The 19,778-nt window shown below is 35.8% G+C and overlaps 1 protein-coding gene across 7 annotated transcripts in view; it reads right to left on the bottom strand.

The window, feature by feature from the left end:
* Positions 1–10,009: 10,009 nt before the first annotated feature.
* The window catches only part of CACNA2D1 (calcium voltage-gated channel auxiliary subunit alpha2delta 1), a 475,442-nt gene continuing 465,673 nt past the window's right edge, over positions 10,010–19,778 (bottom strand). For all 7 annotated transcript variants that reach the window (XM_072791358.1, XM_072791360.1, XM_072791359.1 and 4 more), the window contains one exon: positions 10,010–14,146. In XM_072791358.1, the coding sequence (XP_072647459.1) occupies positions 14,030–14,146 (117 nt within the window). In that variant the 3' untranslated portion in view covers positions 10,010–14,029. The remainder of the gene's footprint in view (positions 14,147–19,778) is intronic.

Raw genomic sequence — 19,778 nt, 5'->3', positions numbered from 1 at the left:
TTTTGACTTTACTGTTGTGTATAGTGTAAGAAAGTAGTATGATTTCACTCTTTTGCATATAGCTGTCCAGTTTTCCCAGAACCATTAACTGAAAAGACCATGTTTTCCCCATTGCATGTTCTTGCCTCCTCTGTCGTAGATTAGTTGACCATATAAGCATGAGTTTAATTCTAGGCTCTCTGTTCCGTTCCACTGTTCTATGTATATATGTTTTTTTTTTTCACCAGTACCATTCTGTTTTGATTACTGTAACCTTACAGAATATCTTAAAATATGGGAGTGTGAATTCTCCAACTTTGTTCTTCTCTTTCAAGATTGCTTTGGTTATTTGAAATCTTTTGTGGTTGCATACAAATTTTAAAATGCTTTGTTATAGTTCTTCAAAAAGTACTGTTGGTTTTGTGAGGGGGGTCACATTGAATCTGTAGATTGCTTCAGGCGGTATGGACATTTTAATGACATCGATTCTTCCAATCCATGTACATGGTATATCTTTCCATTTGTTTGTGTCATCTTTTATTTCTTTCATCAATATCTTGTAGTTTTTGGAGTAAGGTGTTTGACCTACTTGGTTACATTTATTTCTAGGTTTTAATTCTTTTTGGTGCAATTATAACACATTTTTATAGATGTTAATAGAAATATATTGGGATGCCTGGGTGGCTCAGTGGTTGAGCATCTGCCTTTGGGTCAGGGTGTGATCCTGGAGTCCCAAGATCAAATCCCACACTGGGTTTCCTGCATGGAGCCTGCTTCTGTCTCTGTCTCCCTCCCTCCCTATTTCTCATTAATAAATAAATAAAATCTTTAAAAAAAAGAAATATATTCCACATATTATGGCAATTTGTAGATGGAAAAATAATTGTGCTTTAGAGCATCATAGAATGCTCCACAGAGATGGCAGTTTGAATTTGTGTTGAAGTGTACACAGCTAATAGGGAAGTTTAGGAGAAGTTGTGGGAAGTTTAGGAAAAGTGGGAATCCTAGGTTTGGGCACTGAAACAAATTAATGTGTTACATTTGAAGGCACTATATAGGTTTTTTGGTGAAGCTTGAGGTAAAATTGCAGCTTTTGGTGTTGAGATGGGAAAGGAAGGAGAATAAAAGGTTAGATTTTGGCAGAGGTCAGTTGGTAATTGGTATCATATGTGCTCCTTAGGCAGTTATATTTTATTTAATGAACAATGGAGAGCCACTTAATGTTAATAAATAGAAAAGATGTCAGAAGAGGCAAATTTAATAAAAGTGAAATAGCATGGAATATTGGTTAAGGTGAAAAAATACTCAAAATAGGGAAACCATTTGGGGACCATTTAAAGTGGGGAAGATTTGATGCAAGTCTGAAGCAAAAAATTTGCACTGGGCATGAGGAATTGTAGAAAATCAAAAGATAATTAAGAAGTAGGTAGAGTTGTCTGGATTGGATGATTTAATGACACTATTCTAGTTTAGTTCACTAGGGCTTTCTGACCAGAACTTTAAAAATGCAGAATCAAAAATGAGGAGCATATATTGAGAAATAAAAGTTATTTTCTTGGCATGTATTTAAAACATCTAGGAATGAGTATCTAGTGGCAATTGGAAATTTGGACCACATAGAATATACAAAGACCCATTTTTAATGAAATCAGATAAGTAAAAGTTTTAAAATGAGATAAATATAGAACTCAGTATGAAACTCTACAAACTTCAATATTTCAGGGACAGGTGAGTTGAAAGGTCTTGAGAAAGAGTAGAAAGAGGAAAAAAGTGAGCAGAAACACAGTGGAACACTGGAACCCAGACAAGTCTTGGGTTTTCAGAAGGCAGAAGATGACAGAAAGAATACATGGAAATTGGAATATCATCAAAAGCAGTTTTAGAGGAGAGGTGGAGATGATATTTCAGGAGATTGAAACTGAAATGAACCTGGAACTGAAAATGGTAGTGTATCAAGTGGTAATTAAGCACAGACAAAATTCGAGAAGATTTACAATAAAAAAAAGCATAGAAGATGCATTTTTTTCTTGAGAGGAACTTGAATATATGCCCATCAGTGCAACAGAGTTCCTTCTTGCACAGCCCAAGCTGTTATCTGAAGTCAGTTTCTCCTAGAGCTAATAATGTCACCATCTGCTTCACCATTACATCTACGGCTGCAATGCGCCAGATGTCTAGTTTTTTCTCTCTTTTTTTCATTTGAAATGCATTTGACATACAGCATTGTGTAAATTTAAGGTGTACAACATGTTAATTTGGGACATTTATATATTGTAATATGATTGCTATTGTATCAATATTTGAAACCTCTATCACATAATTATCTTTTCAGTGGTTAGAAAAAAGTTCTAGTCTCTTAGGAATTTTCATGATTATAAAACAATATTATCTATATTGTACATTCATCTTAGGAGTTACTTTTCCTTGTTAGAGGTTTTTACTCTTTATTTACCTGTTGATGGACACTTAGGGTTTTTTTTTCCCATATCTTAGATATTATGAATAATGTTGCAGGAAACATGGAGGTGCATATATCTCTTAAATATCCTGTCTTTGTTCCCTTCAGATATATACCCAGAAATGGAATTGCTGAATCATATGGGACATCTATTTTTATTATTTTGAGGAACCTCCATCTTGTTTTCCATAGTGGCTGCACCAATTTACATTCCCACTAACAGTGCCTGAGGGTTCCCTCTTCTCCACATCTTTGCTAACACTTAGCTCCTGCTTCTTTATGATAGCTGTCCTAAAAGATGAGAGTTATCTCATTGTGGTTTTGATATGCATCTCTTTAATGATAAGTGATGTTGTGCATCTTTTCATGTACCTGTTGTCCATTTGGATGTTGTCTTTAGAAAAGTGTCTATTTAGTTTTTCTGCCTATTGTAAAATCAGATTTTAAAAACTATTGTTTGTTTGTTTGCCTGATACTGAGTTGTATAAATTCTTTATAGATTTTGGATATTAAGCCCTTATCTGACAGAGGATTTCCATACATTTTCTCCCATTCAGTAGATTGATTTAATTTTATTGTTTCTTCCGCCATGCCAAAGGTTGTAAATTTGATATAGTTTCATTTGTTCTTTTCTTTTGCTTTTGTTTGTACTCTTATTGATCTATCCAACAAATCATTGCTGAGATCAATGGTGAGGAGATTCTTTCCTACGTTTTCTTCAGAAGGTTTTGTGATACCAGGTATTACGTTTAAGTCTTTGATCAATTTCAAGGCAATTTTTGTGGGTGGTGAAAGTTAGGTGCCTCATTTTGTTGTTCTGCATGTATTTGTCCAGTTTTCCTAGAACATTTTGTGAAGAGACCATTTTTTTCCCCATTAGGTGTTCTTGGCTCTCCAGTTGAATATTATTGACTGTACATGTGTAGGTTTAGTTTGGGGTTCTCTGTTCTGTTGGCCTATGTGTCTATTTTTGTGCCAGTACTATTTTCTTTTCAAGATTTATTTATTTATTTTAGAGTACGCACGCATGAGCAGGGGTAGGAGGGTGGAGGCACAGAGTTGCAGAAGGAGAGAGAATCTTCAACAAAGTCCCCACTAAGCATGGAGCCTTACTGGGGCTTGATCCCAGGACCCTGAGATTGTGGCCTGAGACAAAATCAAGAGCTGACTGCTTAACTGACTGAACTACCCAGGCACTCCCCCATACTATTTTTTATTTTAGATTTATAATTGAGTCTGAAATTAGGAAGTGTAGTATCTCTAGCCATACTCTTTCCTCAGGATTGTTTTGACTATGTGGGGTCTTTGATAGTTTAATACAAAGTTTAGCATTGTGTTCTCCTATTTATGTGAAGAATGCCATATTATTTTGATGGGGATTGTGTTGAATCTGTAGATGGCTTTGGGTACTATGGACATTTTTAACAAACATTTAAACATTTTTAACATGTTTTCATGTGTTTTTTTCAAAACACACAGTATGTGTTTCCTTTTGTCTGTGTCTATTTTGATTTCTTTCAGCAAAGTCTTGGTTTTTATTGTAAAGTTCTGTCACTTGGTGAAAACTTTTCCTAGGTATTGTTTTTGATGCTTTTATGAATGGAAGAGTTTATTTCATTTTCAGATGTTTAATGATCAGTGTAGACACATGTAGCCAATTCTGTATGTTAATTTTATATCCTGTAACTTTACTAAAATCATGGATTATTTGCAAGAGTTTTTGTGGAGTCTTGGGGATTGTCCATGTATAAAATCATATCATCTGCAAACGGAGGTACTTTTACCTCTTCCTTTCCAATTCTGATAACTTTTATTTCTTTATCTTGCCTAATTGCTCTAGCTGGGATTTCCAGTACTGTGGTGTGAGTTGGCATTTTTGTTCCTGATCTTACAACAAAAACTTTCATTTTTTTTCTCCATCCATTGTAATGTTAGCTGGGTGTTTGTAATGTATGTCCTTTATAACGTTGAGGTATATTCCTTCTGTACCCAATACATCAGAGGTTTTATCATGGAATATATTACATTTTGTCAAATGCTTTTCAGCATCTATTGAGATGGTTATGGGTTTTGTCTTTCAATCTATTAATGTAATGTGTTACTTTTATTGACTTGTGTACGTTGAAGTATCCTTGCATCCCAAGGATAAATCTCACTTGGTCATGGTGTATAGTCTCCTTAATGTCTTACATTCAGTTTGCTAATATTATTTTAGGAGTTTTTGCATCTGTATCAGGGATATTGGTTTGTCTAATTGTTTCTAATATTTGGATGAAGACACTAAGGACAGTTTGGATCTTCCATTTAAACCTACTGCAGTTTCTATCAGGCCCTGTTCTCCCCTTAGCCATCACTTTATTACCAAGAACTTTTATCGCAAAGTGTTTTTTAGAGTTAGCAGTATGTTTATTTACATGATTTTTAAAAAATGAATTATTTCTCCTACAGCTTGTGTTGTGTTTGTATTTCTCTTCGTTGTCATTGTATCCCTCATGCCCAGAAGAATAATTTGAAGTTCTGGCAATATTCCTCACAACTTAGGAATCTTCTTGATACCAAGTATTTCTTTTTAAATTTGACTTTATTTTTTGATGTTTCAAGTTTTATTTATATTCTAGTTAGTTAATATTTAATATTTAGTGTAATATTAGTTGCAGGAGAATTTAGTGATTCATCACTTATATATAACACCCAGGGCTCATCCTAGGCCCTCCTCAATGCCCATCACCCATTTAGCCCATCCTTCACCCACCTCCTTCCACTCAGTAACTCTCAGTTGATGCCAAGTGAGAGCACTTTAGAGAAAGCTGAAATCATCAGCATCAGAATTACTGAATTTCTCAGAATTACTGAAATTCTGAATTATGAGCAACTATGAGATAGTAACTATGACATTATGTTCATATACAAATATTTGTTGGGTCAGTAGTGTAAATTAGACTGACGAGGAAGAGAAAAAGATGATAATACACGCCCAAGTTGGGGAACTGGGATGTGGACTCAGGCAGTCTGCAGCCTAGAGTCTCTACTATGTATCACATGGCCCCTTGTGTCAGTCAGATTTTTTTGAGATTCTGTGCTTTAGGATGGATAGTCTGAAACCAATAAGAAATAGTCATCAATTAACTGAGTTTTTTAAAAACCTAATTAGCTTTTTGTTAAGGAATACCAGTTATTAAATAAAATATGTGCAGAAACTGGATTGTCAAGTAATACAATTTCCTTTTGTTTTATTTTCCTAACTAGCAGTATCATTTGCCATAAGGATGAGTGTGATTTGGCAAAGTTCTATAATACAATTTATGGAAAATCTGTTCTTCAACTCTATAAAACATTTGATATCATTAATAAGACTTAAAAGGGAATAGAATCTCCTATAGTAGGAATCGTTCTAATAGTGGGTCCTGATTATCCTAGGCACAGCTACATAATCTGGATCCAAAGAGAAAAATCTAACATTAAGAAGTACTGTCTTCAGGGCACTTGGGTGGCTGAGTTGGTTAAGCATCTGCCTTTGGCTCAGGTCATGATCCCAGGGTCCTGGGATGGAGCCCAGCATCAGGCTCCCTGCTCTGCCCCTCTGCCCCTCCTGCTCTTGGGGGCATTTGTGCTGACTCTCTCTCTCTCAAATAGATAAATAAAATCTTTAAAAAATACAGTCTTCAAAAATATTGGAATTGATTATAGAGTGTGTTTCAAAATACATGTTCAAAAAAGGGGTTTATTTAAAATGGAACAAATAACTTGCATCTGAATAGGGTTTCCTAAAGTATAATTCAGAAATTACCTACATCAGAATTGTACCTGTAGTCTAACATGCCCAGTGGTGTACCTGTAGTCTAAAATGCCCAGCGATGTAATTCTGGCTACACAGTGAAAACACCTGAGATTCTGAAATAGAGTAGGTTCTGGGTATCAGTGTTTACAGCAAACCAAAAGAAATCAAGGGAAATTCCACTAAGAGTTTTTAAATGATTTAGTGTTGAGAATCCTCATCCTGGCCTATATGCTGGTGGGCGGCAGAGACCCTCTCTTCTCTTCGTATCCTCAGCATGTACAGAAGCTCACTTACGGTATTTCTGAAGTTCTCCTTCATTATTTCCCTTGGACTTGTCTTGCCTGTCTCATCCCTGCCCTAGTACCCTTCAATGTTCCCTACCTTGGGAGACTGTATAACTTCCCCACAATTAAATTTCAAAACCCTGGAAGTAATTCTGAATTTTGTCCTTGCAGTGCAACAAGTGAATCATGAGTTCTCTCCTTTTTCCTTTCTAAATAAAATCAGTCCACTTTTTACCCGTCAAGCTTCCTGTGCCAGTCAACATGTTGGTCATCTTGATGAGAGGCTCAACTGGCCTCCCTACTATAGACGTTCTTCTACCAGGAACTCCCATTTCATCCACAGTGCATCCATCCATGCAAATCTGATCATACTGTTCTCTGCTTAAAATTTTTCCACAGCTTCCAATCGCCTGACCCACCACCCACCTCCTGCCGCCGTGTATTCTAGAGAGGACTCCAATTTCGTGCCCTTTGCCTCTGCAGACTCCTCATCCACCCACCTCTTAAGCCATCCTCGGCTCATATTCAGCTACTTTCAGTGCCTTGAATGTACCTCTTATTTGCTACAGAACTGCTACCTCCTTGCCTCAGCTTGAAATCTTGGCACTTCTCTGTCCAGCTCCTTCTGGCCAGGTTATCTTACCGTCAGCTCCCATAGTGCCATTTATTTCTTAGATCATAGCACTTTTTCATACTATTGTAAATGCTTACTAGATTTTCAGTATTTCCAGCCGGTACTTCTATAATGGAAGGGACTGTTTGCGTTTTGCTATTTTAATCTGTGTAAGGTTCCATTTCTAACACTGCAGTTGAATCAAATTGAGGTAAGCTTTAAATGGCTAACCCTGAAGATAATTAGGGTCTTAAAAGCTCCAGCCTAAAATGATGATTATGATGACCAGAAGAGGATTGTGAGAACACCTGTAATGCTATTGGATGGCATGTGCTTGCTCAGTGCTTTATGGGTGTTTTTATATCATTTAGTCCTCATGGCAACCCTATGATGTAGTTACTTATTCTAGTTTATGGAGGAGGAGACTGAGTTTTGGAAACATTGTGTAATTTGCACCTGGTTCCAAAGCTAATAAGTGGTAAAGTCAGAATCCAAATCTAAGCATCAAATTGTAGTGGTTCAACATTTGCAAATCAATCAGCATGTTATGTCACCTTAAAAGAAAGGACAGGAACCGTATGATCCTCTCAATTGACGCAGAGAAAGTGCGTGACAAAATGCAGCATCCTTTCTTGATTAAACTCTCCACGGTGTATGGATAGAGGAAACACACTTCAATATTATAAAAGCCATCTACACAAAGCCCACAGCAAATATCATCCTCAATGAGGAAAAACTGAGAGCTTTTTCCCCTAAGGTCAGGAACAGGACAGAGATGCCCCCTCTCACCACTGTTGTTCAACATACTACTAGAAGTCCTAGCCTCAGCAACCCGACATGTGGCAGGTTACACAATCATGCACGGAAATCAGTTGCATTTCTATACACTAACAATGAGACAGAAGAAAGAGAAATTGTCCTTCTATCAGTGAAAATGTTAAACATTTAAAATTACATTATGATCCCGAGACACTAAAAAACTATTATGGGATAAAGCAGTTTGGAAAACAACCCACGAACCTAAAAATCTCAAACTTTGAAATTTAAGAGCATGCATTTGGAAATATGTTTTTAAATGTGTTAATAACTACAATTTACATTGAGATGTTGGAGTCTAGGTTTACACCTTAAAACGTTAGTGACAGAAATATAAACGGCCTAACCTATCATTACAATAACGGTGAAGAAGTGTTGACTCTAGCATGTTTGACAGCGGTATATGCTGAGGGATTTTATGTATTTCTTTTCATGATAATAGAGATGAAACTGTGGCCTTTCCTACTAATTGTGGCAAATTATATTAGTTGCCCAATTATGGCAGTAATATTAAATCTCCTTATATATATATTCATTTTAAAAAAGTAGAACCTACTCTAAAAAACGATATTAAATAAATAGCATTGTTGATTGTATACCAATTTATAGAAAATGAGGTAGGGTCTCTGTGAATAGCTCCACTTTAATATAGAAAGCCTTTGAGCATTAAGAAATGCCCAATACCTTTGAAGAGGTGGGTAGGGAGATGGGGTAACTGGGTGATGGGCTTTTAGGAGGGCACTTGAGGTAATGAGCACTGTTATATGATGAATCACTGAACTCTACCTCTGAAACTTCTAGCACACTATATGTTAAATGATAAATTTTAAAAAAGATGCCTAATACTTGAATTTCTTCGGACCTCATACTGGTACCTAAAATTTTCCAGTGGTAGTAGCCCCATGCTAAAGGTCAGAAATAATGAGCCTTTTCAGATCTAAAATTCCAAGGCCTGGTTGTGTATTGAGTCCCTGCCGAGCTGAGATTCAGAAGAGACTGCCAGTATGTGTGTGTTGATATGCAAAGGAATATTTTAATCCTAGGTTTACAACTCTGGGGAGTAACAGGGATAAGAGGCAACAACAGTAAATGCTTAATTTTTCAGTTTTAAATAGGTGTTCCGAATGTGTTCACAGGCAGAAAGATGTAAGCCTGTGGGAAGGGGAGACTGAATATGCTTGAGGAAGGAGAATGGATGCAGCAAGGTCCCAAGGGAAGAGGTGGAGATGGGTTCAAGATGATTGATAGAGGAAATGAGGGTGTCTGGGGAGTAAGAGGATTGATTGAGAAGATAAATTGGTAAAAAAACGAAGCCAGATGTTCAAAACACAAATGTTATCCACCTTACACTTTTATGTAGGCTTTTTCCTGTTAAAATGCCTTGATCAGAAACTGGAGGTCAGCTTTTCCAGTAATCACCATCGTTGGTATTCACGTACTGCATTCCTCCCACGTGTGGTAATTTTTGTTCTCATATGAGGGCTCCCAGAAGGAAAAGCAGGTCTCCGTTACACTAGATTTCACACGGTATCAGGCTCATTAATTTATTTATTAGTTGAGCATATGACGGCAGGTTACAAGCTAGAGTAAATGTAAAAGAAACCTAATAGGTTTTTGTTTGTTTAATTCTTCACACTAGACCTCACTTCTTCAGCTGCTGATTGCTCTAACGTAGCTAGGAGAAGCATTTAAAAAATCAGATGTGTAAAAGATACACACGTTTTAGATATTCTAATGATCTCTTTCAAACTACTTTCCTAAGGTTTTAGGAACATGGAAACATTATTTTTATTTCTGCCGAGGATTTTTTTTTTTTTCAACAGAAGTCCAAAGTCTGAATTAATAACTTCCTAAATGCCTTGATGGCAAGAGCCATATGCGGAGGGTCAGAGCTAGAAAAGGAGTCAGAAGCACATCTGTTTGTTTGTGAGCTGAGGTTGTAATAGCAAAAGCACTTGCCTAATCCCAAGTTTTACTTCATTATTTTGAATTCTCTCCTCAAGAAGGCTTGATTAAAATATATTTGCAATAACTTCTGTCTCTTTCAACGGGATTTTGTGCAATTAAATAATCCAAACTGGTGACTTTAAATGATAAACTTTTATTCTGAATATACTGTTTTTGCACAAGATTTAACACAACATTTTCTGGGATTATAAATATTTTTATAACAGTATTATACAAATTTTTACAAAATGTTTTTTATCAGGCTAGTTAATTTCCACAAAAGTGTCAAGAGAACATAATAAAGGGGAGAAAAGATCTTTTGTTCACAAAGCCAATTGGCCTTTTGCATGGATGCACACTGAGCATTTCAATAAAAGTATCCCTAAAAAGCATGATCCAACAATCATACAGCACAACAAAAAAGACAGCTTTGTTAGGTCACACTGTAAACTCAACTGGCATCTACACAAGACAGTATCCCATTAGTCTCAGTGGAATTTCTTTGAGTTAACTATGTGAACTAGAAATTAGGTAGAGGAAACTCTTGGTAAGGGTTTTCTGAGTCTTTGAAATTCTGGAATTTATTCAACACTTGATACTTCTGTTGTATTGATGTGTTCTGTACAGAAATGTACACGAAATATTAGCAATATTAACATTCTGCTAATGGGAAAACAATACAAGTTCTAAATAGTAAGAAAGTATTTCAAGTTGGGGGCAAGTGAAATCATCATTCTATTCTACACTTGAAAAAGTCACAGCATTCATTGTGTTTCACAAGGTCAAACTGTCTACCTCTAGATATTTTAATGTCAACTAACCATTAATGGAATAGTTCAGAGTTTTAAATTAAGACATAGAATTTAAGCTTTGGTGGAGAGAAAGATTTGAATGAGAAGTAAAATAGAAGAGAGCATCAAATAAGCAAGTAACACTTGGGTTGCAAAGGTCACTTAAAAGGGATACTGCCTATTTGAACCCAGTAAGGCCAGTTTTAAAGTTAATAAAAGGAATATTCTAGGAAAACTTACAAATGGCAGCAACACTGTTTTGTTGTCGTTGTTTTTCCAAGTAAAGCAATAACTCCTCAAGCATTAGAAACATGAAAAAAGATCATACTAAAGTCTTAGAGGCCCAGGACCTAAAAATCTCTTCAATCAAACTTGCTAACTAACTATGTCATGTTAAAAACCTGTTACAAATATGGACCACGATTGGTGTTTGGCAGTAATGCTGGTTGTTCAAATGAAGAAAATATAAAGAAACCATTAATGCAAAAGTCATTCCTGTTACTCAACACCAATATGAGACTTGTTTTGATTTCGTTTTAATGACAAACTACATAAAACTGGATGAGTAGAGAATGAAAGAAGCCAAAGAGTTTAAAAGCTTTCTTCTCCATCCCTTGTATCATTTTGTTTTTGAAAATCAATATTTATAACAGGTTATAATTTAAGTTCCTGTCAAGAATTAGAGCTCACAGAAAAATCCTAAATTAAATATAACAATTTGATGGGATGAGTGTTACTGTCTTTGAAAAAATGCAAAAAGTTTTGAAGACTAGAATTAGGCATGAGACCAATTTTGAGTCAGAAAGCACATTTTTACCCAATTTATTACTAGCTATGTGGTTCCCATAAATATAGGCTTATTTTATAACAGAAAATAAAGGATCGTAGCAAGACTCGTGCATGTAAATATATTTTGATGGCAAATGTAATCAATAGGACCCTGCCAAGAGATGCCAAGTTTAACTGTGATTAATGCAACAACAATGTAGTTGATGAAAACACACTATTTCAGTGACATTAGCCATGAAAATATACTTAATAGATTTTAAAGATAATTTTAAGGTAGTTTGTTGTATGCTGGAAGCAATTCAGTTGTTTGAATGTGCGTCATATATACACACGAACTAACATGATTTTATATTGTTATCCCCTTCCCAACACTTTCTTGATTTAAAATAGTCTAGCAAAAGTTAACAATACGTTTTAAATATGTAATCAACAAACAACATGATCTCAACATAGTGTTACTAGAGTGAGAAGTTCTCTATTTTTTTTAAATCACTTTGGTGTTTTCTAAAATGTCAATACCAGTTACAAATGAGACTACAAAATCACAACAATGCGGTAGAAATGGTAACTGATGTCAATTCTTAGAACAATAGCTGGCAACGTGATTCCATTCCCACCCCACCCCTGTTTTTAAATAAAAAATAGTTAAATAAGGAAATATACACAAATGGTTCCTAGGGTATATTGGTGGTGGGAGGGAATTACAAATGGATGCAAAGCTGAAAACAAAACAGGTATCTTTTAAACTAGGCTAACGACTCGGGTTCTGTCTTTGACACGCGGAGCATATTAGAGCATGCTGGATGATGTCAGTAAGATATGGACTTAAAAAGGATGTATAAGAAAATTTCCAGCATATACACACACCAATATTTGGCATGTTCAAAATAAGAACAGATGCATTTCACCATAAAAAATATCTGTATACTTCCAGCCTTCGGCAGAATTACTCACGTGAACTAGAATTACACATTCTTTGTTTTTACCCTTTCTTCAAACACTGTTTACCCCTGAAAATTATTTTTAAAAGCATAAATAATAATCTACCATATTTACTCTATAATGAAATATCCGATTTACTACACTAATCATTTTCACCAATGAGGCTGTATAAAAACAACTTTGATTATTCACAATCAAGTATTCATGTGCATACATACAGATTCAAGGTTTCCTATTTGTTCAGGTTAATTATAAAACCCTCATCAAACTGCATGGAAATTTTGGTCAAGTGATCGTACCCTTTAAAACGGAGGGCGAGAAGCAGCAGCAGCAGAAACGTCTGCAGTGTACGTGCTACTATTCAAACGAACAAAGAGGAAACCTAGTGTAAATCTTCATTGAGAACATATATGTACTCTTCAAAAAATAAATGTGTCAAATCTGATTTATGTACTTAAAATATCTGTACATAGGTTTTCAGGCAAAAGCACGAGTCTGTATAAAATCCATGAATTCCCATTTCACCATTTACCTACCCCAGTCATTCGGCATTGACATTGCACAGTATATTCAGAGTAATTTAACGACATTTTTAAAGATGACTTAAGTGCATTACACCGCAAGGTTCAGAGTCTTACATAACAATAATGTCACTCGGTTAACTTTTCAAAGGACTATACTCTACAGTAAGAGGAAAACAAACCGAAAGTTAAAATAGCAGCAGCATCATGCAAAATACCCTTGGTAACCAAAGTTCATTTATCACAAGAGAAAACGTTGCCCCTCCCCCCAACAAGCTTCTCTTAGAGCATTTTGAAATATCTGGCTAGCACTACATAACTTTACTGTGAACAAAAGAAACATTACATCAAAGCATTGATTAAGGGCTTACATTTATGAGGAAATAGGTCACGTGTTCAAATTACATCTTCAAGCACCTTTTAGTTTAATAGTTTATCTTAGTTATGATTTTCAAACACCAATCCATTACCCCCGGCAAAACTTAATTGGTCATCATTTGTGTTATACTTTTGGCGGGGAAGCCATTCTTCATAAGGCATTTTATTCATGGCAAATTTTTATTTTTGGTAGAAAATTAGCCATTGTTATTATTATTATTTCAACAGATCCCATCAATCTCGCTTTTTCAATTTTGTTTTTCAATTATAACTACTCAGAGCAGGAAATAATTTTTAACAGAAGAATACGTGAAGGCAAAAATCACTCCTTTTTCCCCATCTAGAGATTTTCTTAGTAAAAGAACAAGAATTGCAGCAAGTCAAAATTCCAGGTCAAGACAATTTGTATGATTCATAAACAGTGTGGGGAGCCCTTTTACATATAATCACCAACAACGCAAACAACAAGCTCTCCAATTTTCCAATAGAGCATGTATAGAATTTTGCTTTGATGTTATACATAGATGATGCAGCATTCACACAAGTTTAAGGATCTGAGACCCTGACATGCAGCCAGTGGGTGCCATAGGAGTCTGCGCCTTAGATTTATGCCATGGTATGGGCCCAGCTCTAATGTTCTGCTCATTCCACAGTTGACCCTATTTTAATGCAACCGAGGGCTCATGTTTTGGCAGGGTCTGGAGTTTAATTATGCAGACTGAGTTTTAGAAGGTCATAACTGGCAGTGTCTGCTGCCAGATAAAAGCCAAAGTAGTACAAACTGGACTCCAATGATGGACCACAGGGAGGGATTCAATCCAGAAACGCCACCACAGTCGGTATAATCCTCCTGTTGGGGGAAAAAAAAAAAAAAAGGAAAAAGAAAAATCCTGAAGAAGTATCTAGTAAGCCACCTTTCAGAGCACACGTGTTCAAGCCACTTCTGAACTCACCTGATAAAAGGGCTTTAATTTGAATCCAAAAAAATATTACCCTAGATTTTATAGCTCAACAATTTTGAATAAAGTGATTTCCCTAGTACCATTTCAAGAATGCTTTAAATTTTGAGTTGCAGATTCTGATGATTAAGAAAGAAAATACCTTAATAATAAATGCTCTTGAGTAATATGCCAGATGCTAAATAAATAAAAAACTTTCATAGTACCAGATATTCCTGTATATTTATAAAAAGAAGGAGTAAAAATTTTCTATCGGCTTAGAATTCCCAAGAATTAATGATTTTAACAACTATTCTCAATAAGGTAAAGTTTGTGACTGGTAAAGTCAATTTGAGAAATGATTTTCTCTATTTTCCAAATCTTTTATATCCAATTTCAAAGGTGAACATACCAGGCTATAAATGTAGCATCTGGACCTTTACTAAAATTAAAGAATAATGTATTTGAAGCATACATGAAAAGACACTGTAAAAATATATTCAAAATAAAGAGCTAAGCTAGCACCAGATGTTTAAATTACAGAATCATGAAATATAAGGAATTGCTATACTTATTCAGAATCCCCATTGTCTGGTGGTAGCTCATGAAGTTCGCTACTAATGCAGAATTATCCTGGATCTTTCATCCCTGGGTTCTGTATTTCGTATCATTTTCTACATCCTTTAATTCCTTTTAGTTACTGAGTTCATAAAATTGGTTTAGAAAAATAAGTAGATATGAGGCTTTTTACAAAGAGAATTCACTAACGCCAAGGTTCATCATCATCCAATAGTCAAAATAATAGGCAATGTAAGTAAATAAAGGAGCAAATGTTCAGAATGATCATCCAATGACTCTTGAGCTTGCAGAGAAGAGAATATCGGCTTGTTTTCCCCACTAGGGTTTAATACAGTGCCTGCCACCCAGTAAATTAATAAAATTTCCTTCTTGAGCTGCATTTTGAGGCAGAACACCTTTTTCTGTTCGTGATTTTTCAAAAGCTATCTCCTAAATCTACAGAGAAGCATAAGGTGATGTTCCATTCTTGGTCCTCATTCTAGTGGACTTTTCAAGAGCATTGGGCAATGTACAGCATTCTCGTCTTTCAATATTTTCTCCTGTATATTTGCCCAACATATCTTCTGGTTCCCCCCAAACTTGTTTTGGGTTCATCTTACTCTCTTTGGCTCAAATTGCTTCTCTTCATGCTCTCCACATGATAGACTTTTCCAGGAGTTATTTCGCTGTTTATATTTTCTTCCTAGGTAATCTAATCCAGTCGTACAGCTATGAATTCTATTCATTTGTTAATAGCTCATACTTTTATCCTTTTTAGTATAAAAATGTTTTTTTCCACTTTGCTTTTAAAATTTTGACTTTCAGTTTTAATGGACAAATAAAATTATATTTAAAATCTAGATTTAGGTGATTTGATACACTCAGATATTGTGAAAGGTTACCACCTCCAAGTTAATTAACATGTCAATCGTCCATATATTTATCACTTTTCTTGTTTGGTGAGAATATTTATGTTTTACTTTTCTTGGTAGATTTCAGTTCTACAGTGTTATCAACTACAGGCATCATGTTTTATTAGATCCTTAGACTGTTTTCATCTTATAGCCAAAAGCTTGTATCATTTTACCAACCTCTCCTTATCCCTCCCTAGCCACTGGCAAGTAGTTTTCTACTCTTTGTTTCTATCATTTTTTTTCTCTTTCCTTTGTTTCTTTTTAAATAGAATCCACATATAAGTGATATCACACACTATTTGTCTTTATCTGGCTTTGTTTCATGCAGCATAATGCCCTCAGGGTCCAATCCTGTTAACACAAATGACCAGATGTCCTTCTATCTATCCAGACACCACTTCTTTATCCATTCCTCTGTTGATGGACACTTAGGTTGTTTATATATCTTAGCTACTGAAAAAAAATGCTGCAATGAACATAGCTGTGCATCTATCTTTTCTCGTGTTTTCATTGTCTTCAAATGAATATCCAGAATTGCCAATTCATATGGTAGTTATATTTTTAATTTCTGAGGCAGCCCCATACTGGTTTTCATAGTGGTTGTACCAATTAATATTCCCACCATTAACAGAGGATTCCCTTTCTCCACATCCTGCCAGCAATGGTTATCTTCTTGTCTTTTTTATAATATCCATTCTAGCAGGTGTGAGGTGATACCTCCTTTAAGTTTTGATTTGCATGTCTCTACTAAGTGACACTGAACCTCTTTCATGGACAGACATGTCTTGGATATACTGCAAGTTCAGTTTCAGATATTCAATAAAGTAAGTATCTCAATAAAGCAAGTCAAATGAATGTTTTGGTTTCCTAGTGCATATAAAAGTTATGTTTATACTGTTGTCTCTTAAGTGTACAATAGCATTATGTCTAAAATCTGGGCTTTCAGTGAGTCTTTTTTTTTTTTCTCTGCTGGTGGAGGGTCTTGCCTCAATTATTGATGGCTGCAGACTGATCGGGGTGGTGGTTGCTGAAGGTTGGGTAGCTGTGGCCAGTCCTCAAAATAAGACAACAATGAAGTTTGCTACACTGATTGCCTCTGCCTTTCAAGAACAATTTCTCTGTCGTCCGTGATGCTGTTTATAGTATTGTACCCACAGTAGAACTTCTTTCAAATTTCAAGTCAATCCTCTCAAACCCTGTCACTGCTTGATTGACTAAGTTTATGTAATATCTTAACTCACCTATTGTCATTTAACAATATCCACAGCATCCTTACCAAGAATAGGTTCTGTCACCAGAAACCACTTTCTTTGCTCATCCATAATAAGTGAGTTTCATCCACTCAAGTTTTATCGTGAGATTGTAGCGATTTCAGTCACATCTTCAGGCGCCACTTGTAATTCTAGTTCTTGTGCTATTTCTACCTCGTCTGCAATTACTTCCTCTACTGTAGTCATGAGCCCCTCAAAGTCATCGATGAGGGTTGGGATCTACTTATTCCAGATTCCCGTTCATGTTGATATTTTGATTTGTCATGAATTGTGAGAGTTCTTCATGACATCTACAATGGTAAATCCTTTCCAGAAGGTTTTCAGTAAAGTTTGCAAAGATCCATCAGAGGAATCATTATCCATGACAGCTATAGCCTCACAAAATGTATTTCTTAACTAACGAGACCTGGAAAGGTTGAAATTGCTCCTTGATTCACGGACTGCAAAATGGCTGATGTGTTAGCAGGCATGAACACAACATGCATCTCACCGTACATCTCTATCATAGCTCTTGGGTGGTTAAGTTTGCTCTCTATAAGCAGGTGTATTTTGAAAGGACTCCCCCCGCACCCCTGTAGGTCTCAACACTGGGCTTCAAATGTTCAGTAACCATGTCATGCATGAACAGATGCTGTTATCCAAGCTTTGTTTTTTCACTGATAAAGCACAGGCCGAGTAGATTGATTTAGGGGCCCTGGGGTTTTCAGAATGGTCAATGAGCATTGACTTCAACTTAAAGCCACCAGCTCATGAGCTCCTAACAAGAGAGACGGTCTGTCCTTTGAAGATGGGCATTGACTCCTTGGCTCCAGCTACGAAAGAACCAGATGCGGTCTTTTTCCAATAGAAGGCTGTTTCATCTACACTGAAAACTTGTCACTACCCTCAGTTCGTTTCTTATATAGTTAAGAGGTTGCTGGAGGGGAAGTGAGGGGGGTGATGAGGTAACTGGGCGATGGACACTAAGGAGGGCATGTGGTGTAATGAGCACAGGGTATTATATGCAACTGATGAATCACTTAACTGCATCTCTGAAATAATATACATGTTAATTAATGGAATTAAAATTTAAAAAATTTAAATAAAAAAAAAAACCCTGCCACTTAGTGCTTAGCCATTTTCATTGATTACCTCAGTAATCTGGATAATTTGCTGCTTCACATTGTACTGTTATATTACAGAGCTGGCTTTGCTTTAATCTCATGAACTAACCTCTGCTACCTTCAAACTTTTCTTTTGCAGCTTTCTCACCTCTCTCAGCTTCTCCCCTCTCTCAGCTTGCATAGGAATGAAGAGAATTGGGGACTTGTTGTGGATTAGGCTTTGGCTTAGGCACTATGCTGGCTGGTTTAATCTCCTATCTAGACCACTAAAACTTGCTCCATGTCAGTTATAATGCTGTTTCGATTTTCTTATCATTTGGGTATTCACTGGGATAGCACTTTAAATTTCCTTTAAGAACTTTCCCTTTGCATTCACATTTTGTTCAAATGTTTGGTGCCAAGATGCCTTGATTTCAGCCTGTGTTGGCCTTTGAAATGCCATCCTCAGTGAGCTCAATCATATCTACTTTGTGATTTAAGGTGACTCTTCTTTTAACTTGAACACTTAGACTGCAGGGTTATTAACTAACCTAATTTGAATATCATTTCATCTCAGAGAATAGGAAGGCCCAAGGAGAGAAAAAGGGATGGGGAAATGGCTGGTCTGTAGAGCATTCAGAACAGACATATTTATTAAGCTTGTGTCCTAAATGAGTGCAGTTAGTGGTACCCCCAAACAATTATAATGGTAATATCAAAGGTCACAGATCACCTTAATAATTATAGTGAAAAAGTTTGAAATATTGTGAAAATCACAAAACATGATACAAAGACACAAGTGAGCAAATGCTGTTGAAAAAATAACACAAGTACAATTGCTTGATGTGGAATTGACACAAACCTTCAATTTGTAAAAACTTGCAATATCTGTGAAGGTGCAATAAAGCACAGAGTGGTAAAATAATGTATGTCTATACCTGTTGGCCACCTATAGGTCTTCAGAAAAATTTTATTCAGATCTTGTGTCCATTCTTTAGTCAGATTTTTGATACTGAGTTGTATGATTTCTTTATATATTTGGGATATTGGCCCCTTATCAAAACATGATTCGCAATTAATTCCACCCATTTCATGGGCTGCCTTTTAATTTTGTGGGTCTCCTTCGCTGTGCAGAAGCTTTTAATTTTGATGTAGTCCCATTTTTATTTTTGTTTTTGTTGCCTTTGCCTATGATGTAAAATTAAAAAAAAATCGTTGCCCAAACAAACATCAACGAGTTTACTTCTGAGGTTTTCTTCTGGGAGGTTTATGCTTTCAGGTCTTTAAGTTCAAGTAGTTAATCCATTTTTGGTTGGTTTTTGTGTAAGACAGTGGTCCAGTTTGATTGTCTTGGGTGTAGCCATTCCTGGTACTATGTATCAAAGAGACCATTCTCTCTCTTCATTGTATATTCTTGGCTCCTTTGTCATAAATTAATTGGACATATACACATGGGTGTACTTCTGGGCTATTTTGTTATATTGATCTGTGTGATCTGTGTGTGTTTTGTGTGTGCGTGTGTATGTGCCAGTACCACACTGTTTGATTACTGTATTTTTTATAATATAGTTTAGAATCAAGAAAGTGTGATGGATCCAGCTTTTGTTCTTGTTTCTAAGATTGCTTTGGGTATTAGGATTTTGTAGTTTCATAAGTATATTAGAATTATTAGTTCTATTTCAGGGAATTTTGATAGGAATTGCAGTGAAACTGTAGATT

Source organism: Canis lupus, chromosome 21 (genome assembly GCF_048164855.1).
Source record: "Canis lupus baileyi chromosome 21, mCanLup2.hap1, whole genome shotgun sequence".
Classification (NCBI taxonomy): domain Eukaryota; kingdom Metazoa; phylum Chordata; class Mammalia; order Carnivora; family Canidae; genus Canis; species Canis lupus.
Note: the sequence above shows the minus strand (reverse complement) of the source record. Positions and strands in the feature narration are given on the sequence as shown.